Source organism: Galleria mellonella, unplaced genomic scaffold (assembly GCF_026898425.1).
Source record: "Galleria mellonella isolate WM207_F2 unplaced genomic scaffold, CSIRO_AGI_GalMel_v1 utg184, whole genome shotgun sequence".
NCBI lineage: Eukaryota > Metazoa > Arthropoda > Insecta > Lepidoptera > Pyralidae > Galleria > Galleria mellonella.
This window is the reverse complement of record NW_026442025.1, coordinates 3223251-3236242: the sequence shown is the minus strand read 5'-3', so window position 1 is coordinate 3236242 and position 12992 is coordinate 3223251. Positions and strand designations below refer to the sequence as shown.

Below are 12992 nucleotides of genomic sequence, written 5' to 3'. Positions count from 1 at the left end.
AAAATTTTGTTTCTTTATTTATTTTTTATACAACTTAGAATGGCAAACAAGCCGACGGCCCACCTGATGGAAAGTGGTAACTGTCGCCTATAGACATGAGCAGTACCATAAACATAACAGAGTATACTGTTTCGCCCATGATACCCCCCATGCGTTGCCATTCCTGAGGACTCAGGTGTTATTCCTCTCTACCCAGTAAATTCACGCCATATCCCATCCTTCAAACCAAAAAATAGCCATGCAAACACAACTGCTTCGCGTTTGAAACACGAATAGGACAGAGGTACCCAAGCAATCGACTTTTGTACAAAGTCTCCCTCTGTCATAGAAGTAGTTTAAAATGGCTATTTATTCAGTAATTTGATCAGATTTTTTTTTTATCAAATTCGTGTAGAAATTACTCAAAGTCCTGTCAAATCCGTACTGATGTTAACCCTAACCGAACTGCACCTGACAATCTCGCGTGTCCGTATTACATTTAGTACTCGTACTACCAACTGGTGAGGTTCATTCACGTGGCAAAACTTTCAATTATGACATACTTCTTGTATCGTCGTTATGGTGAAACGTACACGGAAACACTGTAATTTGCGTGCCTTAATAATAATTCATTTATCTCTCTTTATTAAAGAGTCGTGGCTTGTTTACCAGCCTGACTTGTGGACCATTAAGGTCGTTAATTCCAATTCGAACAACACCAATTTATATCCAATTTTCGATGCACTTACCAATGATCGACAAACAATTCAGAAGACGGCGCAGTAGGTTCATTTCTCGCTGTTAGATTAAAATGTACTCTGTAAATTATGGGCATGGCACATAACACAATATTTTTTTTCATTCTAACTTAAAGACGCGCACCATGTTATTATGGATGGTCAAAATTATTTATTATTGCTAAATTGTGTGTTGTTTATTTTTATTCCTATCAATTAATTAACACGACACGGTCATAGTTATTAAATCGATAAACTGTATTAATTTAATTAAATTAATAAATAGAATAATTATGTCTTTCGATATTTATAACCAATAAAAAAATTTTTTTTTTCAAGTCTCCTCATGTTAACGTTAACCGTTTACCATCAGTCGAACCGCATGATTGTCACAGTTATTATTTAAAAAAATATATACGATATATAGTTCCGAGGCCGATAAATTCAAGTATGTACATAATCTCTTTTTGTAAAAAGTAATTGCAAAATTTTTATAATTTTGTTTCTATTGCAAATAAAAGAATTGACATGTGCACTGAGGCCGAACTTCGGAAGGCGGTTCGCGGGCCACGCCACGGGGCGTCGCGCCGTTGCGTTACATTATATTATATAACTCGATGTTGCCAGTATCTAGGACGGCGCATTGCCACCTGCATCTCGCTAATTGTGTGAACCAAATGTTTTTATGTTGCGAACCACTGCCTTCGTTTTATTATGTTCGAATTGTCGGTTACACCTTTATTCTGTACACCGCCTTATATAATATTGTCGTATTAAATATATTTAAAATGTTTGTGATCTATGTCTTTTTTTTACCTATACTGTAATGAATTTAGCTTGAAGATAGTTTGTTACTGTTTATGTAATTTTTTTAATGGGTGGAAAATGGAATGGTAAACCCCGTGTTTAATCCGAGGTTGATATAAAATTAAAAATGCCGAATTTCCGATATAATTTTCCGTATATTTTTTACGCCATTTTTTACCAGACAATATTTTTTTATTTCTACATTATAACAAAGACATATTACAGATACTGCCTTAACATACCGCCCGCCATGGACACGCTGACGTGTCCATACCATTGAACTGACTACAAATTCACATAAAAAACCACAAATACATATGTAACTAATACCAACTCCATACATATTCAACCGAATTTAACATAAGACACAAATTCTTATAACTTAAAAATATGTAATACAAATCTTTTAAAAATATTTTTATTTAGACTTCTACCGATATTTTGGTATCACACACAGTAGATTTCTGTTGTATTTTTTTTTAAACTACTTCTAGAAATTCTGTACCATTATAGTAGATATAAAATTCTGCGCCATATTATATCTACTTTAAATTAACCATGTTATTTTTCAGTTTCCGATATTTCTTTATTAATATTTCCGCTATATTACTGTTTTATAATTTTCCTTAGTAAGTTATTTTTATATTATTTTTTACATGTACATCTACAATTTCTATCACTATACATATGTTTATTATTACATTTTATTTTCCTTTTGTAGCATGTATCGTATTTGAGATTTGTCTCAGAAATATTTTTATGTTCTCTTATACTGTCGTGATAAGGTACGTTTACCCTATATCCTTTATTTTTCTTTTTAGTCCATTTTCCTTTTTCTAAATTCACTTGTTTCGAATATATCTTTTTATCTTTAACTGCATTATACTCTTCTTTATATTTTTCATATTTTTTATTTAATTTTAGTTCGGATCCGTTATATATTTTTTCAGGTTGGTTACCGGTGTTTTTATTATAATATGCTATAAGTCATCTAATATGCCTTTCATAGTCGTAAGGTGGATTTATTGCCGAAAACAATTGTTCAAGTGAATCGTCTTCGAACTCCGATTTATTATACGTATTAATACAATCGTGCATTGTTGTCAAATGTGAAGGTTGTGAATTAAATGAATTTGTAACACCCGATATTATCCAACCAAATACAGTTGCTTGAGCTACTAAAGAACCTTGCACACTTTTCCTCAAGCCTCCCTTTATAATCTTACTGTAAACGTTAGCACCTAATAAAATATCCACTTTGTTAGGGATGTAATATTGTGGATCTGCTAAATCTGAGTTGTCTATGCCAACCCACTTCTCAACAGTTGCATGTGTGATTGGAAGAATGGCAGTTATAGATTTCAAAACGTAAGCCGTAACATTTATCTCAAAACTAGAATCGATTATGGACTGTATCTTTAAATGAACCACTGATTTTGATGTAGTATTCCTTTCTCCTCCGATTCCATGTATAATGCTATTTGTCGGAGTACTTTTTAAACTAAGAAGCTGAACCGCAGCTTCAGTTATAAAACAGGCCTCCGAGCCTTGATCTATTAATGCTCTTATGATCCGATGTCTCCCATTTTCCGACTCAGCCTTTACCAGGGCTGTCGTTAATAATGTAGTTTTATCTGATCCTCCTGTCGAAAAGCAAGACAAAATTGGTGTAGAATGACATTCCGTTTGCAATTCCGATTTAGATCCTGTTGATGTCTCTATTTTAGGCGACTTATTATTATAAATCTGTTGATTCGACCCTGACTCGTCACCGTTATCGCCAAATTGAGACGTAGGTACCGTGTTTTTCCGTGGATGCAATAAAGAATGATGACGTCCCTTGCAAATACGACATCTAATAGTGTTATTACAATGTTTAGCAATATGATTGGAATATAAACAAATAAAGCATATATTGTTTTTCTGAACGAAATCGCGTCGAGCATCAATACCAATAACCGAAAACTTTTTACAGAAACCCATTGTGTGAGAACCGCAACAATATTGACAACTAAATGATATGTTCTTCCGTTCATCAATTATATCAACATTAGCCGTATGACATTTTATTGATTTATTAACCTTAGATTCTAGAAACTCCAATGCCCTAAATCTATTAGTGAGAAATTCCTTAAACTGATCAAATGTTGGTAAACTGTCTGAATGAATACTGTTAGCAACATTAAATTCCCATTGCCTTTTAGTTTCTGGATCTAATTTTAATAAAATAATATGAATAACAATGATGTCCCAATTTGTAACATCAATGCCTAAACTTAACAACGCTTCTAAACATTCAGTAGTTGTGTCAATTATATCTCTAATACCAGCTGCAGATTCAGCAGTACAATTTCTTTGACTAAGTAACCTTTTAAGAATACTATGTGATAAATATTCTTTATTATTGTACCGTTCCTCTAAAAGTGACCAACATCTATTATAATTAACATCTGCAATTGGTATATGTCGCAATAATTGCTCGGCTTCCCCGGCCAAATATCCCTTTAAATAATAAAGTTTTTGTACATTGTCTAAATTCTCATTAAAATGTACTAATGATAGAAACAAATCTCTAAATGTGGACCATTCTAAGTAATTTCCACTAAAAATTGGAATATTTATACTGGGCAACCGAACCTGAGATGACTTTGTACTACTCTCCGTTACATTTGTTTCTACGTTCTTATCAAATGTATTTAAAATTTGTTTTAATTCACTTTTATATTCTAAATATAGCTCTTCCGTCTTATCATAAACCTCTTCAGTTACATAACCTGAATTATTTAATTTACCTAAGTCACTACAACGCATAAGTTCCCTGTTACCAGAAAAGAATTCAACCCATAATGACTCTACTATCTCGAGTCGTATTTCGATATATTCCTTAGTGAGTCTCTCCTTAGGACTCTTTTTAAAATTTGATTTATTTTTATTTATCCTTGAATGTAAATCGTATTGACATTTAATAATAGAATCCATATTCGTTAATGTTAAAGAAAGTTAGTTCTATTCTAGTAGCAGAACAATAAAAACAAAACGTAAAACAATAAAATTTTATAACTACAAACAAAAAGTTCTCATTGTCTAATAATAATTACATTATTATGCAACCTACATAAAATTATGATACGTACAATTTTAAATTTCGAACGCAACGACAACTCTCGGTCAAAGAAAAATCAAACTTTAATTATAATACAACAAAATCCAAATGTTCGTGGAATTATTATACCACTAAATTTGAAAGTCCGTAAAATTAATCGATAATTTTAACAAGAAATGTTTATCTTCTTTCCTCAATATGTAAAATCTTCTATGAATTCACTACATTGATGTTATTTAACATTATTTATCCACTTTAAAATATAAAATATTTATAATGTACTCACAAACTGAGCGCACACACAACTCACTCCGAAAGCATATTATTAATTTGCCGTAAATTTTATTGATATTCCGTGCACCATCCTGACGACCACTGATGCTCCGTGTCTCCGTGTCGTCAACCTCGAACTGGATACCGCTCGTACGTCAATCTCCAGGAATTACCACCTGATTTATCTACTGTTACTACGTCGAACCTTGACGCCTTGCAAATGTAGATGATAGACAATGACCGCTGCCAATTATGACGTCGAGAGATAGCTAATATTACCAATAACTATCTGAAAACCTGAAAATTCTTCTCTAATCCGATCCGACCTGTAAGGACCAATGTTTAATCCGAGGTTGATATAAAATTAAAAATGCCGAATTTCCGATATAATTTTCCGTATATTTTTTACGCCATTTTTTACCAGACAATATTTTTTTATTTCTACATTAAAGCAAAGACATATTACAGATACTGCCTTAACACCCCGCCTGCGCTATCGGTATACGCTGGCGGGGCACCAGTGATAGGTGATAGGCGCGGATGAAAGCAGGTCAGCCCATTGTAAAGAATTCCACGAGACATAACCACGATGGGTTCCAGGAGGAACCGTGTGGAGGTCAACTTGATAGGGCACATTACTTTGGCATACGTCTAGCAGTGAACAATAAATGTTTACGCCCTATATAGTATATGTTACTCATCCACTATACCGCATCAGCTGTTATCAGGACTCTTGTTTTATGCATATCATTTTTCATACAATCTAGCAATCCGTCCCCTCTCTTTAACCCCTTTACATTGCTTTGCATAACTTATCTGTACCGTGAAATAAATATTCACCGTGAAATTGAAATCATAAGCATCGTTTTCCCAGTGGTACTAAACATTTTTGCTAAAGATTCATGGGTTAGAAACGGGAAAAAAGGCCTTCCATACAATATCTGATCCTCTAGACAAGCGGCATGCGACTCTATCAATGGAATCGTCATCGTTAGTGGGTCCATGACATAGAATGAGACACCGGATGTTGTTATCTCATTCTGTCTCATGATCTCGGTAGCGATGACGATTCCATCGATAGATTCACTTTCCGCTTGTCTAAAGGGTCTGGACTGTAGACGCGGTGTCCTATTTAGAGTAATGTTTTTTTTTTTTTGAGAAAATTTTTAAAGAAGAATTTTCGAAGTGGAATGTTCCTTTGAAAAGATGCCAACGACGATATTTGTAGTGCAGTAGTGGACATTTTGCTTTGCGTAATGAGGTCCCGGGTTCGATTTTCGGTCAGGCTAACAAACTTTTCTAAGTAGATTTGAGTCTGGGTGTGCTGGATTGTGCGCCCAGATATCCGTTACCTGATTGCTTATAGCCCAGGATAAACCTAGTTTTAAGACCAGGCAATTAGTGTGATTTATTTGGCAATTATTAATATTGTTTTAATTTGAATTTGTGATAGATGGTGGGGTGATCTCACCATCTATATTGACATTGGCGTCTCGGCCGCGCATATTCGCCATCCATCGATTCGATATTACACCAATATTCTCCGATAGTGCAGGGGCCGCTCGTTTCCCATGACACGTACCCATGGCACGATTCCACCATGCCGCCAGCCATCAGCTTTCTTTCACCGCATTCGCCTTTTACGGCCGCGCTGATAACGTTCTGCGGTTGTATCGCAAATAGCTCGGCCCCAATTGGTCGCTTTTTGTTTTTATTGTTAAACTGTTTATGATAACTGTAACCCGCGGCTTTGTCTATACGATTGAAGGTAAATAATACGTGTTAATCTAATATACAAATCTCACTATATATTAAACTAGCGCATCGTCCCGGCTTTGCACGGATAGATAGATAGAAAGATACTTATTATTTTATATTACGCTTCAGTATATTTTATTAGGCAATTTTTTTATTACCTCTGGTTTATATCAGCCGTTAACTATCCACTGCTGAACATAATCCTCCCTCTTTTGGGAGGTTTTACCAGTAGTTGCCACGCTTGACAAGAGGATTGGCAATCGCAGTTATGCTTTGGTGTTGTTTTAAAAGGGACGCTGCTGCCCATCCCTTGACCATGAAGTTCCATGTTCATTTCATGTTCATGAAAGCGTAGCCCATTCTATGGCGGGACCACACAGCGACTACCTTGGGTTACATAATTGTAATTTTCATTTGCACAAAACTATTTGATAATATAAAGATATTTGCGCGAGACGGAACGCTGTGACTCAAAGCGCAGTATTTCCCCTGAATAAGACTTCCGGTTAAAGTGGAAACAACTGTCGGAAACGTCAAACATAATTCGTAAAATTCCCATTATAGTACATACATACATACATACATATAGACATACATACATATAGACATACCTACATATATATATATATATATATATATATATATATATATATATATATATATATATATATATATATATATATATATATATATATATATATATATATATATATATATATATATATAAGAAAGAAGTATTTATGATTTTAACGTATATTATTTAATTATTTAACTCTTTATTGCACCGTAAACAAAAATATACAATGACAAGTGAATAATTCAAGTGAAATACAGTAACATAAATACAGATTGAAATACATATAAAGATACAAAAGGCGGTCTTATCTCTAGAGCAATCTCTTACAGACAACCTTTGGTTATCCTATATATTACGCCTATAATCCTTACTAATATTATAAATGTGAAAATAGGTTTGATTGTTACATCTTAGTGCCTAAATGGCTTAACAACTCAATATGAAATTTGATATACACGTACTATATGGAATAAAGAGGGGATATTGACTACATTTTATCCTGGTCAATGAATATATCCGGCTCATATTGACAAAGTTGCGGGTAAAACTTAGTTATATATATATATATATATATATATATATATATATATATATATATATATATATATATATATATATATATATATATATATATATATATATATATATATATATATATATATATATATATATATATATATATATATATATATATATATATACGGCCCTACCGCGATGCGGCGTAATAGTGGCCGAATTAATGCGCCGTGAAAATTTAGGCGTTTCCGCCGCACTTGGTGGGGACAAAGAGTTTTGTGTTTTTATGTGATTACCTACCTCTTGTAACTTATAATTTACCACAACACGGCACGGCACGGCACGGCACGATTTTATTATAACGATATTTATTTTTGTTTAATTATTAGGAGATTTTCAATTCTCACCCGACGTCTGTGTTTTCAGACCACTTTAACATTGTGTCTTTCAATGTTATACACTTTAGCTGAACATAAGCCTCCCCTTTGGGAGATTTCGCCAGTAGTTGCTCCGTTTGGCAAACGGATTGGCAACCGCAGTTACACTTTGGAAAAGCTTTAAGTGGGACGCCCAACCCTCGTCCATCCCTCGCCCTCCCTTAGTCGCTTCTTAAGACATCCACTGGATAGATAGGGGTAACCTGTTCTATGCCGGAACAACACGGCGAACATAATACTTAATTATTATTATAATAAAAGTATTAATGAAGTAAACCTGAGTCCTCAGGAATGGCAACGCATGGGAGGTATCATGGGCGAAACTGTATACTCTGTTATGTCCATGGTACTGCTCGTGTTTATAGGCGACGGTTACCACTTTCCATTAGGTGGGCCGTCAGCTTGTTTGCCATTCTAAGTTGTATTAAAAAAAAAAATTAATGAATGTCGATTTCTAAAATAAGAATAAAAAAATACGTTAGTATATAGAATATACTCGTAAAAGAAATCCGTGAAATGCTTTTTTAATTATCCTGCTACAATATTTTTGCAAAAAAATAAAATCAATCAAACTCCATTCAATTAAATTATACATTTTTCCGTCGTGGTGGTTAAATCGTGAATTATTAAATTGCTTATATTTAAGTACAAAATAGTACATTATAACAAAATTGTTATAACATTGATTTGGTTTTTAGTGTTATATTATTATAATTATATCAGTCAATAAATAAATAAAATGAATTATTTAATTATTGATTGAATGATTTTTATTTTTATTTTATCTTTATTTGGTCTCCTAGCAATTGTTACACTGATAAGATTTAATATTAAAATTACTGTCTGTTTATACTTAGTGTACAAACATTTTAAAGGAAACACAGCGTGCTAATTAGCAAATAAACAATAATATGGTATAACAATCTCTTGAGGTATTTGACATTGGTATATAGGATTTAAGTTAAAATTAAAATGTTGCTGTCATACGATTTATCTTACCAATGTAACAAATTTGTAAATAGACTATGTCTGTAAAGTAAATATAGAAGATATTTAAGAAAAATTAATGTAAGCTATATTCTTAATAAAAAAAGCAATAGAACACAAAACAATAAATTTTAGTTTTTTTTTTTAGAATAAAATAATTCCAAATAAAAGTAAATATGGCTATAAAAGCTGCCAGTACGCCGTCATCAGTTTTCTTTTTATCGTGCTGTCATCAAAGCTTACTCCGCATTTTTGATAATTAATTTTTATATATTTTTCTATTCAGAATAAATTACCAATCTCGAATTAATTTCAACCTAAATTCTTCTTATTAAAAAAAAATATTTTTATTTAATAGGAGCAACTTTTAATCTTCTGGTTTAATTGCCTGATGTCTTTTATCTTGTTTTTTTTTTTTTTTTATTGAATTAAAGATTATGTCGCACAAAAAAAACGTTATCAGTTATTTTAATTTAAAAACTAAACCTAAACCGACTTTGATAAAATTTCTATGGGACAAACCTGTAAGTATATTCTTCTAGTTAAAAAAAGAATTGTCCAAATCGGTTTAGAACTGACGGAGTTATGAGGTAACAAATGTAAAAAAAAAAATACAACCTAATTGGAAACCTTCTTTTTAAAATCTGTTGAAAATATGTGAAATATGTTGTATGATATGCAAAATTTTTAAAATATTTGAATGTTTAAATATTATTTCGTCTCACATTTGTAAATCAACAGATTTGAATAAAATTTTGCACACAGATTAACTTAACACATAATTTTTTTATTTAATCCAACGCAACTTAACTCCACATAGCAGCTAGTAAACAACAAAATAAACCAAACAACCAATATAAATGTTGTAGACCGCAAACTAACCGCAGTTCATTTGAACAAGTGTTACTGCGATGGGTGACAAAGGCAGACGCGCTCACATTGACCCACAAACGATAGATGGAGGAAATTAAATGTCACGCACTGTCACGTGTAACGCTGGTATTGAATATTCACCTGGATTGGCTCATCGTTTATTTATTATTTATTGACCACTTTATTACAAAAAAATTTATGATACAACAGGCGGTTGTTATTTTTTCATCTACGTATAGGTCGTACATATATACATATAGATATATATCATATTTTTTTTACAGACTACAAAGTTTTTTAATGGATGGTAAAAAAACCTTACCTATTACCGCCTGCACTATTGATAAACACTAGCGAGGTACTAGGCAGAGATGATAAGTGAAAATGAAGTTAAATGAACTATCGTGACCAATTCATCAGGATTTACCTACAATGGTATCCAAGGGAAACACGTGAAGGTTGACTTGACAGAGTATATTGCTAGAAATGGGGCCGCTAGTCCCATAACTGAAAATCGGCGCAATCCGCGTTTGCTGTTTTCGAAGGCGTCACAGTATATTCTATGACATCCCAGTGCTATTAATGTATAAAGATTATCACTTTATGATGGCCCAGAAATAAATTTTATTTGAAATCGTGAAAATGGTGATGACAGTAAATTATTACGAATATGGCGACAAGCTTCGTCTCCTTTATTTTTGTCTCGTATCCTCCCGTTTCTTATAACTCAAGGTATGAGTGAGTTAGGGGAAGATAATTCTTACAACCAATTGAATTTACGCCGCCTAGTCTATCAGTAAAGTGGCTTTCTAGCTTAGGGTTGGCACAGATTTATTGCATTTAATTTCTACTTAAATGAAAACAAAAAAATATATAATTTCGGTTGTTGAAAGTTGAAACCTTTTGCTATTGTAACTAAATTAATATGAGAAACCACCATGTTAGTAAATACTACTGAATGTGAAAAAAGTAATCGAATTTAATTCGAGATTTTTTATTATAGTGTTTTTCAATGTAATGTTACACAGAAAAACACTCGATTCTCTGAAGTCGATTGATATTACTCTGACGTCTATTCTACGTATAAATTAAAAGTGTTCATGTAACCACAGAATAAATTAACGAAGGGTATCGTTTCCCGCCATTTCCGAGGACGGCTACCTGACACCGCGTGTCACGCTTCATAGACATCATGTATATATTTACTTTATAATTTATAATTATTTAATGCGTATGTTACTTTATAAGGCGTACAGGGTGAAATTTTTAGATTTTCGCGGTGAAAAGCCGCAATAATCGCCATAAGAAATCTAACGTAAAAGATGATGTTAAAATGCCATGTAGCATTCTCTACCAGCTAAACATTAAGTTAAAACGGAAAACGTTTGAAGGGTAGTGGTAGTGATTTGTGACGTAATTATTGTAACATACTTTTTTGTTTTATGTGTTTCCAATATAACTAAATATTTTTCTTATATAACATGAATCCGAAAAGGACAAAAATCACGCCGTATCCCCCTATCGGATTAGAACATAAGGTTAAATTTTTTTTTTTATATTTTTCGACAATTTGTTTCTTTGGGAAACATGTTTTAGTTTAATTTCACCTGTATATAAGCCAATATTGTTAGCAATATATTTAATTGTGTAAAAACAAATAAAAAATAAAGATTGCACAAGATGCAACCCTACAGCCGTGAGATAACCGAGTCGGTGTCTTGATGAATGGCGCTCGAAGCCGTCTCGTCTAGTCCTCGTCACGTGTTCCACTCTCCCCGCAGCACGGTAATGACACGTGCGACCTATGTACTCACGCACGGTTTATATATACACATAGGGGCATAGGGATGAATAGTTTTACATAATAGAACGTGCCCATAATAAGTGTACGAGGTTTTTATGTCATTATAAATTTATACTAGGTCTCTCACAGGACAGGCAGTGGGGTCATATTAAAATGGGTTTTTTTTTTTCAAATATATCATCTGCTTCTTCTTAATTTTTTTTCATATTTATAGAAATATTACATATAAAAATCCTGTGTTACGGATTTGAATGGAATTTTGTTTATTCTATCTCGCGAGATAAGATAGTTTTTAGCCTGATAAGTGACTTAAATATAGAGTTAACGAGTCATCAACTAATTGTTATTTATAAAAATCTTCCTAAAATAAAAAGACATTAAAATGATATTAGATTTTCTGAAATAATCAATAACCGCTTACTGCGCCATCTTTATATTATTAAATCTATGTAACTCGTTAAATAACGTCATCCTAAAACTATTAAATTGTAGTCGGTAATATAATGTGAATATATATTATAATTATAATAGATTACCCAAATTAAATTATTTTCTCTCTAACTACACTGGGTTGGCTGGAAGAGATCTCTTTCGAAGATAAATCCTCCCTTGCTGACAAGTTGTTAAACTAATCGCTACATGTCTTGTTCAAGTGCAATAAAGAATATATATATAATAATAATATAAAAAAAGTCCTGTCTGCTCCTTTCCTAACCTTTCCATTATAACCCATACTATTATGTATTTCAACAAACACTATTATATTTTGTATTTATTTACTCACATAAAATATCTAATAATCTAGTAAATCTACTATTTGTACTCTGTTAGTTTTTAGTCTTAATTTTAGCATTATTTCAGCTGTCTTCCACTATCGCACAGATTTGGATGCGTCTATTTTTTACAATGTGTTTAATTCTACCACTTTCTTTTTTGTTTCTGGCACGTGCGACAGAGGGCGGCGTCGGTAAGCGTACGTGTTGTTTGCACTTGTCACTTTACTGTCTTTGTAATACGTCAATGTACGCTACGCTTTAGGCTAGCATGCACTCTCGGTCCAAATTCTACGATAAATACTTCAATAGAGTATAATTTCTATAATAAATATATTTTATTAATTATAATAAATAATAATTTATTT

At 32.6% G+C, this 12992-nt stretch overlaps 1 protein-coding gene across 5 annotated transcripts in view; it reads left to right on the top strand.

Annotated features, from left to right (window-relative positions):
• LOC113512129 (protein kinase C and casein kinase substrate in neurons protein 1) overlaps positions 1–12992 on the top strand; it is a 146586-nt gene that overhangs the window by 117701 nt on the left and 15893 nt on the right. For 3 of the 5 annotated variants that reach the window (XM_052894001.1, XM_052894002.1, XM_052893999.1), the window contains one exon: positions 12807–12824. The exons of 1 other annotated variant lie outside the window; for it this stretch is intronic. In XM_052894001.1, the coding sequence (XP_052749961.1) occupies positions 12807–12824 (18 nt within the window). The remainder of the gene's footprint in view (positions 1–12806; positions 12825–12992) is intronic. One more of the 5 variants, XM_052894000.1, reaches the window with a different exon arrangement.